The sequence below is a fragment of the Thamnophis sirtalis genome, unplaced genomic scaffold (assembly GCF_051295495.1).
Source record: "Thamnophis sirtalis isolate CommonGarterSnake01/CBP01778 unplaced genomic scaffold, rThaSir2_p1.2 scaffold_12, whole genome shotgun sequence".
Taxonomy (NCBI): Eukaryota; Metazoa; Chordata; class Lepidosauria; order Squamata; family Natricidae; genus Thamnophis; species Thamnophis sirtalis.
In genome coordinates this window covers 24,339,513-24,363,115 of record NW_028261392.1, presented here as the reverse complement: position 1 = coordinate 24,363,115, position 23,603 = coordinate 24,339,513, and the positions used below count along the sequence as shown (strand labels likewise).

Here is a 23,603-nt window from a genome sequence, read left to right as displayed (position 1 = left end):
GAAATTGAATTCTATCTGGGCAATCTTATTTTTTTGGGGGGGGCAGTGTACAAAGAGAAGGAAAAACTATCTGGTTAGCTTCTACCTTTACCTCCTTGAGTATCCAAATCATTGCCTGCACAGAAATAACAGTCCTGTATAAAATTTAGGTGCCAGGGAGTAATTGAGGAATAATGGATAGAAACAGAGTTATCAGCTGAAAAGCTTTCTGATCTTCTGGGAACGGAGAACAATATCAACACTCTTTATCAAATTCACAGATCATCATTTTTAAATGGAATAATGGCTCAAGAGAATGGAAAAGGGATTTTCAATGATCAAAAGGATGTATCCCTGAGCAAATTGAGATCTACTATAAATCAATCTACTGAAGGAGAGTGAGGAAAAAGGGGGAAAAAACCTATTAATATAAGTTATGTAAACATTCAAATGACAAAATGAGAGAAAGGGACAAATGATTTATTTGAAAAGAATACCCTCTATCTTTAAGTCATTTATTTTGGAGTATTCTTATTCATTTTCTCTCTCCATCTGAGGAACTAAGAGCAATTGGATTAAGTTAATTCAGCCTTAAGAAAATAATATTAGATTTAGGACGATTCAGGTAAGACCATGGCGGAAGACTATAGAATAAATAGAGATCTTACAGAATTGAAGTGCTTTGGCCATCATTTATTGTAATTTCATTCTTTATTTAATATGTGAGTTGTGGAAAATAATATAGGCTTGGTTTTAAATACTTAAGGGAAAGAACAGCAGATAGAAAGAACAGTGGGTACTTTGGGAAGTGCTTGTTCCATTGTTTCTGCAGAGCACCAAATCAGGGGAAGCTGGAATAAAGTGTTGGATTGAGACTCTAGAGACCCTAATTCAAATTCCTATTTGCAATGAAATTCATGAGAATCTTGGCATAGCCATTCAGTTCCACTTTATTGTGAAAATAAAACAAAGGAAAAGAACCTAAGATGTTCTCTTTAGCAAAATGCTGGAGCTGAAAATTTGTCAATATGGAACTGATAAAGGAACTAATATAGAAAACCAGAAATCCAGCTCACTCTGACAGTTATTTAATACATTAACATGCTACTTTTAAAAGATTTTTTTCCTTAACGTGCATTGCTCCTTCACAGAGATTAAACAAATATGAACAAGCGAGCAGCAAATAAAAATAAATCATGGTGAAGCCCTCAAAACAACAACAAAACGTTGCATATTGGAAAGTGAGAAAGAGAAGCCAGAGAGATAACAATAAAGTGCAGATAGATAAATAACTGTCTCAGAAGAAATATAGTGAGCCATGTGATAAGCAAGCCGATGAGTATGAATACTGGCTGGCAAGATTTGGAATTATCTTTAAGGGAACTGAAGGAGCCTAAAAACAACAATGAGGTAAAATTAGGAGAAGCATCACAGAAAATGCAACAGTTGTATAGCAATAGCACATAGACTTATATATACCTTCACAGTGCTTTACAGCCCTCACTAAGCATTTTACAAAGTCAGTATATTGCCCCCAACAATCTGGGTCCTCATTTTATCGACCTTGGAGGGCTGGGAGGCTGAGTCAACCTTGAGCCGGGTGAGATTTGAATTGCCAAATTTCAGTCAGCCGGCAGTCAGCACGTTTGCTTTTGAAAATCTTGTGATACAACAATGGGTTCAACTGTGCTGAACTTATTAAAACATACAGTTAAACTAATGTAGCCTATTTATGTTTATTTTAACCTTGAACATTTCACCACTGCAAGTATCTTCCTACACTTGGGAAATCCAATGGAAAGAATAGCTGACTTGGAGGCAAAACTATAGAAGCTTCAATAAAGCAGTGTGAGCTTTCATATGAGTAGCCTTCAACTTATAGCTACAGCTGAAACCAGAATTTCTGTTGCTAAGCAGGGCAGTGGTTAAGTGACACATGCCAGATTTTGCCACAGTTATTAAACGAATCACTGTAGTTCTTAACTGAATCACATGGTCATTAAGCAAATCTGGCTTCTCCCACTTGATTTTGCTTGTCAGAAACCAGCTGGGAAGATCACTAATGATGATCACATGACCCTGGGATGCTACAACCATAGTAAATACATAGAATTGCCAAGTGCAAAAATTTTTGTTCATGTGACTGTGATGATGCTGTGATTATTGTAAGTGTGAGGACTGATTGTAAGTCATTTTTTTCTTCCAGTGACATGATAGCTTTGAATGATCAATAAATGAATGGCTGTAAGTCATACTTTTATGTATCTCCCATTTATTCATTTCAGATAATGTATGCACTAGTTTCTTAACAGAATATTTCAATCAATCAAACGTTTATTACAGACTTCGTAACAGATATTTCAGGCTGTTTTTAAGTTTCAATCAGTAAAGTGCAATAAAATGCTAAAGAAATACAGATACCAAAAAGAAAGAATCACACCTTCTATTAGCACTACTTAAAAACATCATTAGAAACAGCTGCATTTAACATGTAAGGTGTAATTAAGTAAAACTAAGAATGTTGTTTCTGTGTTTGTTTCTCTGCTAGCCCTTTCCAATTTAGTTGACCCCTTTCTCATTTCTGTACAAATTTTCTAGGAATTCCACCACAACACCTTCCGTCTGGCTACAACATTGTCTTTGATAAAATTATTCATGCAGGATACATTTCCTAAGGGCCTAGAAATCTAACGGCAACACTGTCAGACACTGTTGTATATGCTTACAGCATCTGACAACTATGTTTCATGGGAAATTAGAACTTATTGTTCCCAAGTTCCCTCACATAGCTCCAAAAGTTCTTAAAAACTGTGTTGCTAAAGTATCAAATCTCACTGAAACACTTTCACATTTCAAGGTCTCATCATCAAGACCAATTATCAAATACAAAATAAGATAGGGAATAATCCTTTAGAAAGAGACAGAAAGGGAGACACACCGAAAAAATCCTGGTTGAGACTTACCCTGGTTTTGTATCATTTGTTACGCAATGATATGTGAAAGGTCCAAACATCTGGACGCCCAAAATTCCATACAGAAGCAGAAAAAAAAGAAGGAAAATGGAAACACTCCAAATTTGTTCACCTGAACGCCTAGTTTAAAAAAAAATAAAGTGAGAATGAAAACGATACGCATTAAATACACACACACACATATATACACACACACTAAGAAAAAGTAGGACAAAGTTTCCAAGACTTCAGAGCCATCAGAAAAGGCTTTGCAGGTGTAGATTAATCACCCATTTTATCAAGTGAGAATGAGAGAATTATGGTATTTTTTTTGTTCTAAATACTGCATTGAATTCAGGTGCTGAACTACACTAGACTGTAATTTAGAACAATTTGTATTGTCAGATGTGTACCGTCCTAACCTATTTTTAAAATCTTAAGTCTATATATATAAATGGCTCTCTCTCTCTCTCTCTCTGTATGTATGTTCCAGTATAACTCTGGAACTCCTCAAACAATTTCAAACTTGGTACACAGATAACTCTCTGGAAACAAATACTGTGAGGGTAACCCTTAACACCTCTTGGGGTATGTGCTATATTATGATACAGCCTGTTATGCCTTCAAATGGCTTCTATTGTACTGCTGTAAAATGGCTTCTATTGTACAGCGCAGTGGAATTGCCATGGTAATGGCTTCACGGTACTCCACAAGGGAGCTTCCTCTGATAAGGGGGAAAATCCAACATTAGAAATTACCTTTGATCTGGACATTTCCCCCTATAAATAAATATTTGAACAATGCTAATATGTATATTAAAAAAGTGTGCCCAAGGAATTAATAATGATGATTACTGTTAACTAAGATATTTATTGAAAACCCAGAGAACTGATGATATACATTATATTGAGAAACCAATCAGGCCTTTGGCAATTTTTAAAAATGCTTGGTTTTCCTCCTCAAAGAACAGAGGTCTTGCATAAGTCTGGAAGTTCCCCAATCATTCACCCATATTGCAAAGATAAATAAAGTAGGCAAAGACATATGGAATAATAGGAAACTGAATGCAAGTCTTTCAGTCACGATATATTTTTTATACAGCTGTGCCTAAACAGTTACCAAAGCTGCACTTTAAAATCAAAGACAAAGAACAGACTTACTTTAAAATATTGGTTATCCTGGTTCTTGGTAATTCAAAGCGGAAATAAATTCGGAATGCTCGAATCATAATAAGCGGCCGTGGAATCCTTAGCATGCCCCAAGGAGACATCTGATCCACTATGTCAGAGATTTCAAAAACCTAGGAAGAAAAGGAATGCCTTTTTCTCTCAGATGTTTCCTAATCATGCCAGTCTTCTGCTAGTTTTAAATTATTATTTCTGCAAAACATTATAATTTCCAGGAACAACATCCTTCCATTGTTAACTTTCAGTGTTTTTGTTCAATTGAGGATTTCCATGCTTCTTAAAAAGTTGCCTTTGCAACTGATTATCCTGCAGGCTCAAACCTCAATGATCTCATCCAACAATATGAATGAACCTTCAACGTATTGATTGAAAACAATCCCATGCTGGTTTACTTAAGTAGTCAAACAGAAGGTGCAGGATGTCTTTGCTGATATATGGTGCTCCCATGATAGAATTGCCCTAGGCTAAACTGAAGAGGAAGAGTTCTATGCGGAGAGCAAGCTATGTTAGGCTACCAAATCAAATAATGGTAACAAGCTCTAGTGCACACACTTACTGGTAAAATTCTATTTCTCTTTAAACACTGACAAGAGAATAAATCATTTAAATCTGGAATGCAACGTGTAATGCATAACATATCTCACTGCTGTGATCAATTATTCTGATAGGAGCATTTCAAAGGGGAAATCCTACCAGTTCGGACCAGTTCGCCTGAACCGGTAGTAAAAAAATGCTTCTGGTGAAGGCAAATCGGTATTTCCGACGATCAGCTGTGACGCACAATTTATATTAGCTAGAAAGCAGGATTTCCTGCTTTCTAGCTAATCTAAATCGCGTGGCACAGCAGATTTCCCCCCTCCTCTGCTCTCCTTAGGTTTGCAGGTGCGCTCGGTAGCAGGCTCTGCCCACCCACCCGGACATCATCACGTCCATTATTGATGCTCTGCACACGCGCGGTCACAGTCACATTTGTGAATCGGTAGTAAAGGTAAGTGGATTTTACCCCTGGAGCATTTCATTAGTTGTATATATTTATATACAGATAAATCCTTTTTAAAACCATATAAGGTTTGGCCTGATAAGAATTTTTTTATCTGAAAGCCTCATGAAAACCAACGGTAGAAGATTTCACTTTTAGTTGTCACCTACAAAGCCCTTCATGGTATTGGACCTGGGTATTGGACCTGGGTACTTGAGAGACCGCCTACTGCCAATTACCTCCACTAGACCAATTAGATCCCACAGACTAGGCCTCCTCCGAATTCCATCAGCCGGCCAGTGTCGACTGGTGACTACCCGGAGGAGAGCCTTCTCTGTGGCTGCTCCGACCCTCTGGAACGAACTCCCTGTGGAGATTCATACCCTCACCACTCTCCAGGCCTTCCGCATAGCCCTTAAAACCTGGCTGTTCCGACAGGCCTGGGGCTAAAGACTCGCTGCCCCACTTCGAATGGTATGATTGTTGTGCTTTTTAATTATGTATGGTTTCTTATGTTTTGTTATTCTGTTTGTATTTCCCCTCCCTTTTTGAGTTGTGAGCTGCCCTGAGTCCCTTTGGGGAAAAGGGCGGCATACAAATAAAATTAAACCTAAACCTAAACCTAGTTTTGCGTAGTTCAGGTAGTGTCCAAGCAAGAGTACTCAAAAGTACACAATTTATCTAATTGGTACAAATTTCAAAATGTTAGGTAATTAACACTGATCTAGGTTGTTTTTAAAAAACATTACATTTTAGTTTAGTTTGGCTTGGTGGGCGTGTCAGGGGAAGGTTACTGTAAAATCCCCATTTCCTCCCCATCAGCTGGGACTCGGGAGGCAGAGACTAGATGGGGGCAGGGCCAGTCAGAGGTGGTATTTACTGGTCCTCCAAACTACTCAAGATTTCCGCTACTGGTTCTCCAGAACTGGTCAGAACCTGCTGAATACCACCTCTGGAGCAGGGGCAGCCCAGCACCGGCAGCACAGCAAGAGGTAAGATCTTTTTCTTTCATGAGTTTCTGTTTTGTTTACAGGGAAACAGAAGCTCACAAAAGAAACACAGATATATGACCTGGGGCGATAGCACATGCCAGCAGAGAGGGCTCTGCATGCCACCTCTGGCAAATGCCATAGGTTCACCATCACAGGTCTAGGGCCTGTTTATTTGAAGGGCCACCAGTCTTTCATGGGATCTGTCCAGGTGATTCAATCTTACAGGATTGAGGAGCTCTGGGTCCCCTTTGAGTAAGTAATGTCATACCAGAACTCCAGAAGTGTGCTTTCTATGTAGGAGCCCCTGCCCTCCAGAATTAGGCTTCTCCTGAGCTCTGAATGTCCTCCACTTTTCTGTTGCCCAGAAGAGTGGTGAAGACTGGTTCCACCACAAATGCGCGAACGACAAAAGCACGCCTGACTAAACCGCGGTGACAAAACCGCGCTGACAAAACCGCGCCGACGAATGAGCGCTGAAGTGCGCCGACAACAGTGCGCCGACAGAAGCGCGCTGTAACCCTAACCCTAAACCTAACCCTAAACCTAACCCTAAACCTAACCCTAATCCTAACCCTAAACCTTACCTTAAATCGCGCTTCTATTGGCACGCTGTTGTCGGCGCGCTATTGTCAGCGCGCTGTTGTCAGCGCGCTGTTGTCGGCGCGCTTTTGACATTGCGGTTTTAGCGGCGCGCTTTTGTCATTCGCGCATTTGTAGAGTCACGGTGAAGACTTAGTGCAGGAGATTAGGACTCCTAACTTTGTTCCATTCGGTCTTTTTGTCACTTTTATCATCTTTTTATTTTTCCCCTCCTTTTTAATTGGATTTAATGCAATTTCTTTGTTTGGATTGTTGTAAATCACTCAGAGACATTGGGATTCAGGCAGCATACAAGTTTAATAATAAAAGGAAAAATAAAACAGATTCTATTAGGTACACTCTGTGGCATTCAAATGCACATTTCAGACACTTGAGTTTGCTTAAGAAGAGCCAATCAGAGGATTTTTAATTTAAACTCAATACTCAGTACTTGGGCAGAGATGCCCTTGTTATAATGAAATATAATTACCTGTAAAACTAAGGACACCCACAGACAAAATACCATGAATCCATCAAATACGCACCAGCGGTCCTTCACATAGGAGCTATCCCCCTACAGAAAAAGAATTACATTGGATCATATTGTGTGTTCATTGTGTTATTTTGTAATCATAATTAAACAAAAATAGCATTAAAAATGTTTCTCCAAAAGGATATCTTCAGGTGTGCAGCAACTATTAATTCAATGGCTCAAGAGGGCTATAAATTGGAGAATGCTGCAATAAATATATAAATAAATATCCTGAACAGAATGAAATAGGTTTAGTGTCTTAGAAGAATCATTTGCTTGCAGTGTGGGATCTTGGAGTCCTAGTGGACAACCATTTAAATATGAGCCAGCAGTGTGCAGCAGCTGCCAAAAAAGCCAACACAGTTCTAGGCTGCATAAACAGAGGGATAGAATCAAGATCACATGAAGTGTTAATACCACTTTATAAGGCCTTGGTAAGGCCACACTTGGAATACTGCATTCAGTTTTGGTCGCCACGATGTAGAAAAGATGTGGAGACTCTAGAAAGAGTGCAGAGAAGAGCAACAAAGATGATTAGGGGACTGGAGACTAAAACATATGAAGAACGGTTGCAGGAACTGGGTACGTCTAGTTTAATGAAAAGAAGGACTAGGGAGACATGATAGCAGTGTTCCAATATCTCCGGGGTTGCCACAAAGAAGAGGGAGTCAAGCTATTCTCCAAGGCACCTGAGGGTAGAAGAAGAAGCAGTGGGTGGAAACTAATTAAGGAGAGAAGCAACTTAAAACTGAGGAGAAATTTCCTGACAATTAGAACAATTAATCAGTGGAACAGCTTGCCACCAGAAGTTGTGAATGCCCCAACACTGGAAGTCTTTAAGAAGATGTTGGATAGCCATTTGTCTGGAAAGTTATAGGGTTTCCTGCCTAGGCAGGGGGTTGGACTAGAAGACCTCCAAGGTCCCTTCCAACTCTGCTATTGTATTATTGTAACCTAGAACATAACCCCCATTTACCTTGTAGATGTTTTACTGTTGAAAGCACCATGCAACTATTTGACACAAATGTCCAGTGCCAAGTATTTAAAAGCACCTCTTTTATTTCTGTACGATAGTGAATAGCTTAAGTTTGTAAGCAATGCATCTGGAATAAGAGAAGTGAATTAGGTAAACTAAACACAGGAAGACTGTTTTCCCCAAATGTAACCCAACTTACAAAGCAGTGGTGCGCTGCTGCCTAGTAGTTGTGATCACTGACTGGGTCTGGCCATCCACCTCTCCCCTATCCTCTCCATATATTACTAACTTTCTGGCTCGTCCCCCACCCCCACTGCCCAGCTGAGTTCTGTGCCGTGCCTGCTGTACTCACCAGAACTGCCTGAATAGATTAGTTGCATGTTTGAAGCTGTGTTTCAGCCTCAAAGTGGTGCATGGAAGCAAAGCTAGAGTGCATGCGCTCACAACCAGCGAACCTGTTGTCAACGTAAGTGCAGCCCACCTCTGAAACAAAGTGCTCTCATATAGTAACTGATTTTTGCTATTTGGGGATATTTTAAAACATTTTTTTTCTTTCTTGACTTGTTAACTTTCAGGTTGAACCTGGGACATCCGTAACGTATGAGTTACAAGCACTGCTGGCAGATGCATCTCGATCCTTTCATCTTTTTGCTGACCAAGAAAACTCTTAATGATTTGCAGCTGTAGCAAACAGAGAGAAAAAAAAAGATATGCTATGGAATTCTCTGTCTCAGGCAGGTCTTTGAATGTACCTTTAAGCTAAGAATTTAAGCTCATCCATACACTGTTCCACATATCATTAAAATGAGTAAAGCTATAGCGTGCCTTAGTATTATGCTAACGCCTATATTTACTTTAAATAAAAATATATAAATTCAGCCCAAGCTTTTTAGCATGTGTTTAATTCAAAAATAGACACAATGAAGAGTTATTTCTGTACAGTATCATGTTTTGTAGCATTCAAGAGGATGCTAGAGGCAGGTAACGTTTAATCCCCAGCAGTATTATTATCCTGATATCTAATTACTGCTATTGGAGATGGAAATGTAAGGATTGTTGTTCACAAAAAAAAAAAACCCAAAACCCTCAATTGTTTCCTTCTCCCCAAAGTGACAACTGCTGTGAAATTACTGAGAAAGTATAATCATTCTCACGGAGATGTGCACGGACATAAAAATTATTCATCATTCTGTTAGCATGGGAGCAGGAGTTTAGATGCTACTGATGTCATTTGAGAGATCACAAGAAGTACACAAATGTAGCCACAACAGAATGATTAAAGGCTACAAAGGGCCCAAGTAATATACTTCAACTCTGAGTCTCACTGCTCCAATTTCTAGACTTTCAAGAAAAGAATATCCGTCTGCTTTCTTATGAAAGGCTTAATACATGAATGAGTTCTGCCAGGTTTTTTTTTAAACTGTTATATACTAAGGACCATCCTATCACAGCCTTTCCTTTTTTTGTATAGATCTGTGATGGTGAACCTATGGCACACATGCCAGAGGTGGAATGCACAGCAAGGGTGGGTTGCTGCCAACATTACTGCTGGTTTGCTTTGCGTGTGCGCCCACCACACATTGCTTGCACAGGTGCAGTTGCCTGTAAATTGTTCTGTGCATGCGCAGAACATTATAAAATGATGAAAAAACATGCCAGCAATGGCACGGTGGACCAGGTAACGTGTTTGGGGGCATGGCCAGCCTGCCCAATTTCCCAGTCCCAATTTCCGCTATTGGTTCGCCCAAACCAGTGCGAACTGGTAGCAACCCACCTCATGCGCACTGGCCAGCTGTTCTCTTCCAGGTTCCGGTGCCCGCATGTGCGCCAGCCAGCTGGTCTTTGAAGACCAACTTGCCCAGCGCTCATGCGCATGCTGGAACCCAGAAGAGAGTAGCTGGCCAGTTTGCATGCACACTGGTCCAGCTGAATAATGTACATGCACGCGACAGAACCCAGAAGAGCAGTTGGCCACCATGTGCATGCGCATTGGCCAGCTGCTCTCTTTCAGGCTCTGGTGCTCCGGCGCATACATACGTGCTCCAATTTTGGCACTTGATGCTGAAAAGGTTAACCATCACTGGTATAGATGATAAACTTTAGCCACTGCTCAAGTCAGCTGAGAAAATACAGTGCTAAAGTGGAAAGAAAATTAAGAGCTATATTATTCTTTCCAAGTGATGATGCTAGAGAAGTGCAAGACAGGGTTTTGTGTGCTAAAAATTATGATTCACCATAGGGATCTTTAGTATTTCTCCAGATTTCTTGCCATACTTGTTATAACAACATATGACACATCCTAAGATGATCTGGCCAGAGCAGAAAAATCTCTCACTTCTCTAGGGTTTTATGGCTGAAATTTCAGAGGGCTGAAAATATGTTCTGCTACTGCCCTGCCTTCCAATTTTTTAAGTTCCTAATTAGGCAGTTTGTTCGATATATTGGTTTCAGATACTGTAAGAAAAAGAAATAGTGTTCTCCTTTGTAGCTGTGATTTATTCTTTAACCTCCTCACACTTGGCTTTGCATAATAACAATGATGATAGCACCTTATTAATGTGTGCAGGGATGTTTGCAATATGCCTTGACTAAGGTTAAGCTGAGAATACAATTGTAACACTTTTTATTTGTGTGTGTGTGATATAGCATATCCCTGTTTCTAATGTTATCATGACAATTGCCTTAAAACACGAAACACTAAGGAGTTGGGCATCTACTAAGGGCTAATTCATTGGCAAAACAAACCTTTTTCACACATTAATAGGACTCCTATCCCTGTCAATAAATTATTTTTTTCTTTCAATTATTGTATATTTAACTCAGGCTAGATTTATATAAGACCATTCAGAGGTAAGTGACATGTAGTTGTTTAATAAAAACCAGCAACCATAGTATATTTGGATGTAGGAAAGGCTTTTGATAAGGTTTTTTGGATGTTTCTGAAATGAATACAGAAGAGAGTCAATTTGCTCCAGAGGTTTAAGGTTCCATGCTAGAAAGCAGAAGTCACCCTTTGCCATATAAACCATCTGGTGGGGGACTTCAGGCCAGTCACTCTTTTTCAGCCCAACTAACCTCACAGGGTTGTTGTTGATGAGGAAATAGGAGCCAGAAGGAATACTGGATTTGTTTGCCACCTTGAATTATTTGTGAAAATAATAAAGTTGGGATATAGATAAATACATTTTGACTGCCTCCAACTTTCATATTCTGAATAGACATATTTTATTTAATTTCTACTTCATAACTGATTAACAATAGCAATATAGCAAGAAATTATCTTTCATCTTAAAATATGTGTTATAATAAACATCAAGAATGTCCTGTTTCTGTATTTAATTTGTTTCTATAAATTCAAGGTTATGGAATTATATTTTTTTAAAAACATTAAGGAAATTGACAAGGGTAGAGCAGAGTATAAGATTATGTGGATGATATGTTGCAATTTAATGTTGTTAATCTATGTTATCATTATGCTATTATCCCAATAATACAATTATAATTTTTCATCACTATGCTGGACACAAGCATACACTTTGCATGACTTATATGATGTAATAATAAAATCATCATCATTTCCTCCCCATCAATCTCCTACTGTTTTTCTATGATCCATTGGTAGGATGATTTATTGCTTAACAACTGTTATCAGGAGGAAATGTTTCCTGATGTTTCTTCTAAAACTTGTTTAACTTCATTCTTGTTTCTTGCTCTGCTCATTGTTTCAGCTACGAACAAACCTACCTCCCCCCCTGCCTTATTCTTTCTAGCATCCCTCCTTTAAGTGCAGGAACTGCTTTTTTCAGTTCCATTGGTTGTGACAGGAATTGACCCACTGGCTTGTTGCTTGAGCCTAATCTTGTGGGCTGAGAGAGAATGATTGACCCAAAGGCACTCAACTGGCTTTCATGGCTAATGCAGAACTCGAACTCATAATGTCCAGGTTTCTAGCCTGGTGCCTTAACAACTAAGCCAAATTTAGTTGTTAAGACACCAGACTAAAGTGAAAAGTCTCTACGCTAGCTCTCTTTAGAGGGCCTTGCTGCCTCTTCGTAGATAACACAGTCTTTATATGCAGTATTTATTAACCACTATAACAGTGATGGCTAAAACCATCCTGCTGGGACCATGCGCCTTTTTGGCCTTCACGCATGCAGGAGTGCCGAAACCTGGAAGAGCAGTGTTCTGGCACGAATGCGTTCACCAGCACCCTAACTTCTGGTTTGCGGCGTGGGCACGTGCCCGATAACTGCTGGCTGTCGCACAAACTTCCAGGTTTTGGCACTCCTGCGTGCAGAAAGTCCAGGTGATTGGCACATGTGTATGCACAGGAGCACGGAAGAGGAGCCAGTGAGGCTGTACGTCCCGCATGGGATGGCTTTGAGTGCCACTTCCGGCACACATACCATAGGTTCACCACCACAGAACTATAACATCTCTCCTTAGTTTCTCCTATGCAAACAAAATGTACCTAACACTTTTAACCTTTACTCGTATGTTCCGTTTCCAGAGTCCTATCATCTGAGTAACTCTTCCTCTGACATTGCTCCAGCTTTTCCATGCTCTTTTTAAACGCATCGATGCCCCCAATGGGGTACAAAACGCAAGCATGGCCTATCTAGAGTAAAACATAACAGAACGATCACTTGCTATATTCCAGATGCAGTGCTTCAGTGAATGCGTATCAAAATTGCATGGGCATTTTTAGCTTGATGTTTATGTTCAATAGGCAGTTAGATCCTTCACATGCATTGCCATCAAGTCAAACCCTACAGCACAATATATTGTATTTATAGATACAGGATCTTGTAGTAAACACCACTGAACATCATTTTCTGGGTTCTCTCAAACGTTGATTTTTGCATTGTCTGCTAACATATTTTCTCCCAAGCTTGATAAAAATTCATTTCATTTCATCCATATGCTTTCTAGCAATATCATCCATAACTGCAGTCTACCAAAACATCAAGAATATGAACTCTTCATGCATGAGTAAAGCAACAGAATGATAGGATAAGTATAGACATGATTTGCAGAAGTACATTGCTGATATTATTTTTGGCATTTGTATTATAAATAATTATTCTACAATGGGTTAAGGAAGAATTGTAAGCAGCAGCTATCTTTTGGGGGTTTGTTGGCTTGCCTACAATACATGGGAATGTATTCCCATGCCCCACCCCACCCCCTCTCTAACACTGGTATATTACTTGTGCAGAAATGTTGTTGGTTTGTTGGAGATCACATCAAATATGATTTGCAGAGAATGACATTTAGAACTTAATAGTTTGAAATGACGAAGTATACACACTGTAGCATCTGTTGTGAAAGGCAAACTTATGTTTAAATATCCTGATTGCCTCAGCATAAACACCAGAGAGATGATGGTACAGAAACCCGTCATTTAAATATGAATGTGATATTCATAATAATGGCATATTCTGTTCAGAGCAGCACTAGATGTCAGCAAAGAGGTACAGAAACCTCATCTTCTAGCGTTCTGGACCTCTGCAGTATGGATAGTGATGGTCCTGTATCGGTCCTGCTATTGAAACCTGATGATCCCAATTAAACAAATTCTGGGCAATAAACGGTGCCTTTGATATGCAGTGTGTCTCATTTCTTGCTAAAAGATGCAGCCTCTAGTTCCTTCCATTGAAGCTGAATAGGCAACAGATACAATGAGCAGGAGGCTAAGGCGCATGTTCTGTTCCTGATCTAAGCACATTAATTGAAATTTCTGAAGTGAGCATCTGTGCATTTATTTATATACATAAGGGCTTTTTTTCAGTTATCTGTGAATACTTACATCTTGTCATGATGTTATATCTCTCCCATATGCATATTTCTTACCCATACTTTGAATATTGATAAAGAGCAGACAATGAAACTGTGGTTCCAGAGCTATTCTTTCTCCTAGGTGGAGAGCTTTGGGGAAAATCATCTTTTGTAATTTCATAGAAATATTCCTTAGAGTTATGTTCTACCAACTTATTCAATATCTGACACATTGTTAGCAGGAAGATTGGGGGGGGGTGTTAAATACCCAGATACTTGATGGATGTTTTTCCTCCTGGGAATATTCTCCTCTTACTGGGAACTAGGCCAATGACTACAATGTCAAAGCCAAATGACTCACTATATAACCAGATAATACAACACCTCCAATTGTGGCTTTTATTTAACATTATAAGATACGGCTCTTTAAAGCCTTTAATTGTCTAGTTAATATCAATGAATCCATGGACAGGTTGATGAACAAACTGGCAGGTTCACACATCATGCTAGGACATAATTCACTGGCTTTAGCTTAGTTCGCCAATCCTTTCCCTAACGAATAAGAGGAATAAGAAACAAATCAAAGCAAGTGATTAGGTTGTTGTGTCTTCTTTAACAAGTTGAGATAGAAATGCGGTTGCTTCATTTTCCCTTTTGTGCATGCAAGCAGAAGTTTCAATGATGTAGCTTGATATTTCATTAAAACAAGTAAACTATAGTTAATGGCTCTGAAATAGCCATTATAACATTATAATGACCCAGAAACCTTAATGATTGGTTACACAAATTAGAGTTATTCAGTGCACATATAGCATTAAGCCACAAAGCTGGATTCAGACTACCCTAAGCCAAACAAAGAGCCATCATCTGATGGTTCAGCATAGGGTGTAGGATAATGGCTTGAAATTGGTTAAATATTTTTTCATATTTCCTGCAAATTAAACCCTAACCCTTATTTGTCATCTTGATGGCTGAAGCCAACCACAAAAGTAATTAATTTTCTAAGCCATTCAGTCTAGGTGAGTATTTTGCTTTTTCATGCCATACCACTTTCTTACCTATATGCATTTTTCTTACACTGGAAAATGCAGGGATAATCTACATTTCCACAAAAATGGGTGAAATTGGAAGGAATCCCAAATTCATTGGACTTTACTAGTAAACGTAATATAAAGTACCTTCAGTGCATTTTTCACAACACTCATATTTTTTTTAATCATGTGCTAGGCTCCTGAAGTAGTGGAAGCCTTCAGCAGAGTTAAATCTCTTGACAATGCTATTTTAATCACGAGTGATGTCTTCTTTCCCCCCCGATGCTTGAATTCCTTAGATACAGGATTTCTGCCCCAAGGGAACAAGCTATATCCAAAATAAAATGATGCTGTCTGTATAAGAAAGATGGCACATTGGTGTCCATTATATTGTCCCACCTGATTTATCCATGTTTTATGGAGCCTTCATGGCACAGGGGATCCATGAATAATAATGGTCTTCATCATTCATGCAGAACAGCAGGGATTGTAGAATTGAAATCCTTAATGACATTCAGTAACACATTTTTAAAAGCCTTATCCTGTCCCCATACTTCACAGTAACACAATGAGTATGACCATCGTCAACAATTTTAAGTTATGTAACTGAATCCTGGAAAGGTTGTTAACCAAAGATTACTGAAATAATGAATGTCATACAGCAAAAGCAACATCTGCATTGTTTGCTTACACCAGTGGTAGTCAACCTGGTCTCTACCGGCCACTTGTGGGCGTTCCAGCTTTCATGGTGGGCAGTAGGGGTTTGCTGTAACTCTGCTTTATAAATTTTATAATGTAAAGTTACTTCCCTACTTTATAAATCACCATTACTGTGGAACCGGTGGGCGGTTAGAAAATTTTACTACTAACAGAGATACAAAAGTGGGCGGTAGTATAAAAAGGTTGACTACCCCTGGCTTACACTTAGTTCACTATGAAATCCAGAATCTGATGCATAATTCAGTATTACCATTAATTTTGTATTTTTCTTTGGTTTAGTTTGAAAATAATCTAGGTTTGAAAAACATATACATGTAGGAATGGGTAAGACTCATAAAATGAAACTCTTCTCCTATTTTAGGTCCTCCTTACACAATATCATTTCACCCCAATCTGTTCTCCATTTAACTTCGCTAAGCCCTACAATATCTATCCATTATGTTTTGAGTGAAGAATCATGTTTTCATGCAAAGTTTGGGCGAAGCATACTCCTCTATTATCAAAACAGCATACATCCCCACTCCTCCAGTCCTCCATTTCAAATTAGAAACTTGGAAAAAGAAACAAATGATCAAACTAAGTAAATGATTTCAAAAGTATGGATACTGATTTTGGATTTATTGGTATCCAATGTAAATGGGGGTCGTTTTTGTGAGTGCAGAATAACACAACCCATTCTGCAATCACATTTTCAAATAAATCTGTGATGGCAGTCAGTCTCCAATGAAACATTGTGCATGCAACATTTATACATACCACAGAATCTAAAAAAAAAATCCTAAGTAATTATGACTTGAAATATATTGGAAAAAAATCAGAGCAGAAATGCCTTGAAAATGGAATATGAAATTCAGCATATGACCTTATCAAGAGAAGTAGTGCTAGCTTTCAGTATCCATGGAGAAGACATTATAGCCATATATGAAGATGAGACAGCTTAGTGTGATTACTGTTATGCAATAACATATGATCCACTTTAGTCTCCATAGCCTTAGGTATGCAATTCATTTTCAGCTTGGGCAGGCAAGCATTTTTCTGGTTTTACCTTTGATAAGGGAAATATCCCCAAGCAAGGTGAATTTCTTCCATCTTACCTTGAACATCTGAAATGGCTGTGGTGTGGTTAACCTCCAACCTTTTCCCAACTCCATCTACAGAAAAAAGGAGATTACCTCCATTCATGAGCTTTGTACAGTGGCAGTGTAGTCTATCAATGTTCTGAGTGAATCTCATGCCATGATATATCTGGTTCGGCAGATGCTCAACCTCCCTTCAATAATACCTTTGCTATGTCCTCAACCTATGAAATGAAACACTGTGGTCTTTCTAATCCAGGCTGAATTTAGTTATAGTGCACTTAAGAAGACAAATTTGTTTAATTCTTGTTCTTTTTCATATTTTAGGAAGTTTGTCTAGTCAAATCAAGACTTGGATAATGTTGCCAAATTTCAATTATTGGTGATAGTTAATGATGAGAAATGATGAGAGTTGCAGCCTGACAATATGAAGAGAGACAGACAGAGCCAGATAATGCTCCAAGTTAACCCCGCAGAGCACATTTCCTTGGTCAGTTATCAAGGATCAATCAAATTTGTTTTTGGGTTTAGTCAATGTTTCTCAACCTCAGCAACATTTAAATATATGGCTATCAATGCCCAGAATTCTCCAGCCAGCATGGCTAGCTGAGGAATTCTGGGAATTGAAGTCAATTCATCATAAAGCTGCTGAGATTGAGAAATACTGTTTTACTACAGGTAGTCCTTGACTTACGACCAGAATTGAGCCCAACATTTCTGTTGTTAAATGAGACATTTGTTCAAGTCAATTTTGCCCCATTTTATGACCTTTCTAGCCTCGGTTGTTAAGTGTATGATGGCCGTTGATAAGGAAGTAATCTGGTTGTTAAATGAATTTGGCTTTCCCTTGACTTTGCTTGTCAGAAGGTTGCAAGAGGAGAATCATATGACCTTGGGACATAACAAAGTTCATAAATATGAACCACTTGTCAAGCATCTGGATTTCGATCACATGATCATGAGGATGTGGCAAAGGTTGTAACTGTGAAAAATGGTCATAAGTCACTTTTTTCAGTGCTGTTGTAACTCTGAACTGTCACTAAATGAACTGTTTTAAGTCGAGGACCACCTGTATTGTGCTCCATACTACTTATGGAACTTCCATGGTTCCATAAAGTGTTTTGAATAGTGCTAAATAAGGTGCTATTTTTTTATTTCCCCAGAAATATATGTTCTCCTACGATGACAAAGAATAGGGGAAACACATATCCTTTTCAGATATTCTTTCCCTTCTCAAATATGCACAGTAAAGCAATCCTGCTATTTCCCACACATGTGATTGAAATAAGAGCATTCCTAATGTCATAAGGTGCCATATTTATAAATATTGATTAAGAGTCTAGAGTTAGGCAGCTAAGGGCTAATTCCTCCAATTTCCCTCCAGGAAACAAACAAACAGCTGCATTAGAAGCTTGCATTTTTAGATTTTAAAAAATCATCCTAAGAAGAACAAGTATAGTTTGCATTACTTAAGGATCTAAAGTCAAAAATTCAAATGGATTCCAAAACGTCATGTGGTTAATTATATGCAATACATCTGTACACAGTTCATCAAATAACAAAAAGATCATGAATAATTATCCCGTGTTAAATACCTGGTATTTAACACTGGATAAGTTATCTAGAATGTATAAAGGTATCTCAAATGACTGTGGGAAATATAAAAGTAAAGAAGGGACCTTTTATCATTTATGGTGGACATGTGATAAAGCAAACAAATTTTGGAGTCGGAATCACATTTTAATACAGAGATTTCTGAAAATGAAGATGACACCAGACACTTTCTTTCTGGGCTTAATGGAAAAAAAACTTGGGGGAAAAAAAACTTGGAACCTTGATCTTATATATGTTGATGGCAGCACCAACATGGAAGGACGTTTCAATTCTCACCATGGACGAATGGCTACAGAAATTGATGGAGTTGGCAGAGATGGCTAAGTTGACTGTTTTGATTAAAGAAAAGAATGTAAGTACTTTTGTTGCTACATGGATACTGCTTCTGGACTTTGTGCTTGAGGTGCAAAAAAGTGAAATTTTGATTTGTTGTTATAGAAATGGCTATTTTACATTGTTTTGGAAAAGTAAAAAGTTCATTGTTAATGCTCTATTTTACTGCAACACAGAGAGTCGGAAGTCAGCACTTTTTTTTTCTTTGCACCCTCCCCACCTCACTTTTCTTTCCCCTTTTCCTCCCCAAGTAAAGGTAAAGGTTCCCCTCGCACATATGTGCTAGTTGTTCCCGATTCTAGGGAGTGGTACTCATTTCTGTTTCAAAGCCAAAGAGCCAGTGCTGTCCGAAGACGTCTCCATGGTCATGTGACCGGCATGACTAAACGCCGAAGGCACATGGAACACTGTTACCTTCCCACCAAAGGTGGTTCCTATTTTTCTATTTCCATTTTTTACATGCTTTCGAACTGCTAGGTTGGCAGAAGCTGGGACAAGTAACGGGAGCTCACTGCATTATGCGGTGCTAGGGATTCGAACCGCTAAACTGCCGGCCTTTGGATCAACAAGCTCAGAGTCTTAGCCACTGAGCCACCACATCCCTTTTCCTCTCCATTGTGACCTATTATTTGCTTTCATATTTTTGTATTTTATTCTATTTTATTCTATAATCTAATAAAAATATTGTTTAAAAAACAAAGGGTTGTGAATGATTGCCCATCTATAGATTGGAGTTTTATCATACCTCAAATCATTTTAAAAGGTGTAGTTAAATATCTATTTCTATATGAACAAGCTGCAATGTTTCTACACATCTCTCAAGAAGATTCACAATAATTAGGCCTTCGGATAAACTTAAGCTTCTTTCTTCTCTTTCTTTCTTTCTTTCTTTCTTTCTTTCTTTCTTTCTTTCTTTCTTTCTTTCTTTCTTTCTTTCTTTCCAGGAGGGGGAAAAACATCGTGAAATATCAAATATAAACATGATGCAAGTTTCCTGAAGACTGGTGGGGAGGTTTCAGAAGGGAGCGATGACGTCTTCCAGTAGAGCGAAAGGACAAAGAGTTTCCCCAATACAGCTTCAACATGTCAAGATTTGAGCAGAAAGGTGAGATAAAAACTGAATAAATTAATGAGTCAAATGAGTAAAGGATTCCTGAAAATGCTACTTCTGGAAAGGATACACTATGAAATGTGGTGTTGATGTGGACTCAACTTCCCTCCATTCAGCTCTCAACAGATCTATCAACTCCCAACCCTGATGCTGGCACAGGTATTTTCAGCCCAACTTAGGCCATGTTGGTTCCTCAACGGAAGAGTAAAAAATTATCTTCCCCACTTTTTTCTGGGGTCAGAGTAAGCCCACAGGGTTTCGTACCCAGTGGATTACCTTTTATTTCAATCTGCATTTCATTCAATTTAGGATTAATTATTGCACTGCTGCAAAATGCTCAGTCAAGAATTGAAGTGGTATGTGCACCTAGTAAAATAAAATAAATAAAATAAAATAGATAAAATAAAATAATAAAGTAGGGCAAAACATGGAAGTGTGTGGCATGATTAGAAGTTTCGCATGATACCCTGAGAAATGATGACTTTGTTTAATTGGAGCCCAACGTATTTAATTAGAGCTGCCTCAGATAAAAGCAATCTTGGTTAATTAATCCTGAAAGCTATAAACCTGGATGGATTTAGATGAACAAAACAGTAATTCAGAAGGGAAAAACATTATTTTCACTGTTCTTATGCATACATGAGCTTCATCAAGTAAGAAGAATTCCCTAGAAACGTGAAAACAGAAAATGTTCCCCTGGAGAGTTTGACTGTCATTCACTGACTTGTAAATGGTTTGCATTCAATATAATTATATGCAGCCTATATTTTTTAAATTAAAAAAATAATTTAAAATCAATGGAAAATAGCTGACCTGGTTCTACTTGTTACAATTAGTATGCAGGTTTGCTCATATGATTTATAACACAGAAAGTTTTGTTTGAACCAAGGAATTAATGTCAAATAAACATTTTAAATTAATTTAAACCACATTTGAAGAGTTGAACTCAATCTACACTATAGCTCCTACTGATTTTAGAAGGATTTCCTAACAATAGAAGGATTTCCTATACATATATGTATATGTATATGTATATGTATATGTATATGTATATGTATATGTATATGTATATGTATATGTATATGTATATGTATATGTATATGTATATGTATATGTATATGTATATGTATACGTATGTATACATACATACATACATACATACATGTATGTATGTATGTATGTATGTATAAATGGCTATGTTTAAACATTCTAATTCATAATGTGTGTTGTGACCCGCCAGTGGCATGGCAGACTCATATAGTAAGGAGGTTGGGGAGGAACATGGGCCAGTCCTGGAGTCTGGGGAAGGCTCTGATGAGTGCTCTGCATTGGAGGCAGAGATGGGGCCAGGGCCATCTGACAGTTATCATCTGCCTTTGGAGTTGGACATCAGTGGGGCAGAAGAACAGCTGGAGCCTGTTCGTGATGTGCACATGTGCAGAGCTGCTAGGAAAAGGGAACAGCTAAGGAACAAGGGCTGACTTGGGAGTAAAGGCACAGGTGGACAGTGAATGGCCCCTCCCACAAGGAATAAAGAGGAGTGAAACGGGAGGGGAGTTTGCAGGAAACAATTAGTTCAATTCATTAGGGTGAAGACCTGTTCCTGACTTCTTGCCAAGTAATTGCTGCTACAGTGTGGCATTTGAAAGATATTGGTCTGGCAACTCTCCAAGCCTGATAAAGGGCTGTAGTTGTGAAATCTCTTGAAAGACTTTGCTGGAGAGGAATTCCCTTTAACCTAAATAAAAGAGATTTTATCAGGACGAGGAGTCTGCTTCATGATCTTGGGAAGCCTAGGCAGAACAGTGTGATTGATCTGGGCTTCTTTTGCTGGGTTACAGTGATGTGGAATCAGTAAATAAACTGTAATTTATTTTGAGGTGATAAAGTAGTCATTGAAGTCATGGTTTATTATACGTTCAAATAGGCCCACAGGAACCTCTTTTTTGGCATTAGATGTTCTCCTGATCTAAGTGACTTTTTTTAAAAAGATAGTTTTAATTTTAAAAAAAAGGAAATAATATACTAGAATGAAAAACCTTAGACTCTAACATATTTATTTACAATAATGGTTTGCATCCTTTAGATACTTCTAAAATATAGCAATATATTAAATTAGGATTGCAGATAGTGTACTGACTGAGGTGAAAACAATGGTGGAGAAATACCATTATATTTTTATATATATAAAAGTTTGTCCTGTAATCAGCCACATTCATCATGACTGCCATTTTATGAACAGGAAAGACCCCAAAGAGAATTACTATGAGAGGACTACTTCCTCTATTTTGTGAGAGGAATCACAATATATATTTTATTGCACCCTATTTCCTTATACCCAATGTACTTTTTATCCACCCATCCAAGTAGTTAACAAACACAGACAGCTCCTGCCAAAGGTAAAACTAAAAAAAAAGGAGAAGGAGGAAGAGAAATTGGCCATAAGATTCAGGATTGCTCAGGCTGTCTGAACAAAGATGGATTTTGTCTTATTCAGTAGGCTATGGTTGACGTGAAGCATAAGTAGCACAGCAAGTGTGTCACAGAAATAGCTTGAAAGTGATTGTCAGGCAGGCTGATTGGTACTCTCACTGTCTTGCACTTTTCTAAGTGCATTTAATGTTCCAGTGTTATGTCTAGTTTAAAGCTCTTCTGAAGAGAGGCTATAAAGGAATAATATATGTAATATTTTTTATTGTTCAAAGACATATACATAAATTGGTATGTTAATGAACTATTTTCAAACAGGATTTTTTTCGATAGCAAGGTACCAGTGGTGGGTTTCAAATTTTTTTAGAACCTCTTCTGTAGGTGTGGCCTGCTTTGTGGGAGTGGCTTGCCAGCCATGTGACCAGGTGGGAGTAGCTTGGCAGCCATGTGACTGAGTGGGAGTGGCTTGGCAGTCATGTGACTGGGTGGGCATGGCCAACTTGTAAAATGTGGTGAAACTCACTTAACAATACTCTTGCTTAGCAACCAAAATGTTGGCTCAGAAACTCTGGCATTTGAAGCACGCAGGTCTTAAAGCTGTCAAGTTACAAGACCTTTGCACTCCTAAGCCTTTAGAAAAAAAACTCCCAGGGGTGTTCAAACTTGACAGCTTTAAGTTTTGTGGACTTCAACTCCCAGAATTTCTCCTCCAGTCATGTTGGCTCAGGAACTCTGCCATTGAAGTGTGTAAGTCTTAAAGCTGTCAAGTTACAAGAGCCTTGCACCCCAACCCTTTAGAAAAAAAACCCAGGGGTGTTCAAACTTGACAGCTTTAAGACTTGTGGACTTCAACTCCCAGAATTTCTCCTCCAGTCATGTTGGCTCAGGCACTCTAGCATTGAAGCACGCAAGTCTTAAAGCTGTCACGTTACAAGACCCTTCCACCTCTAACCCTTTAGAAAAAAGCCCAGGGGTGTTCAAACTTGACAGCTTTAAGACTTGTGGACTTCAACTCCCAGAATTCCTCCCCTCGCTCTTCATCTTGATGATGGGTGGATGGGCAGGGGGAGGGAGGTGAAACCAGTTCTAAACGGCACTGTAGATTTGTGGAACCTCTTCTATAGAAGAGGTTAGAACTGGCAGGTTAGAACCCACCCCTGCAAAGTACTCTTTTAAGTACTAATAGTATTCATTGGTCCAAGTATATTTTACATGCTATTTAAAAATTAATGAGATTTTATATAAATTTAGACAAGCACAAGAAACCCTCTAAAATCAGCATTTGTGAGTACATCATTTCCCTATACAAAAAGAAGCTGCACTAATCTTGCCCCT

The 23,603-nt window shown here is 38.5% G+C and overlaps 1 protein-coding gene across 2 annotated transcripts in view; it reads right to left on the bottom strand.

Annotated features, from left to right (window-relative positions):
• The window catches only part of NALCN (sodium leak channel, non-selective), a 237,133-nt gene that overhangs the window by 177,979 nt on the left and 35,551 nt on the right, over positions 1–23,603 (bottom strand). The window contains exons 4-7 of one of the 2 annotated variants that reach the window (XM_087726865.1): positions 16,799–16,855; positions 7,158–7,241; positions 4,091–4,230; positions 2,943–3,071 (exon numbers count right to left, since the gene is read on the bottom strand). In XM_087726865.1, the coding sequence (XP_087582991.1) occupies positions 2,943–3,071; positions 4,091–4,230; positions 7,158–7,241; positions 16,799–16,855 (410 nt within the window). The remainder of the gene's footprint in view (positions 1–2,942; positions 3,072–4,090; positions 4,231–7,157; positions 7,242–16,798; positions 16,856–23,603) is intronic. The other variant, XM_087726866.1, reaches the window with a different exon arrangement.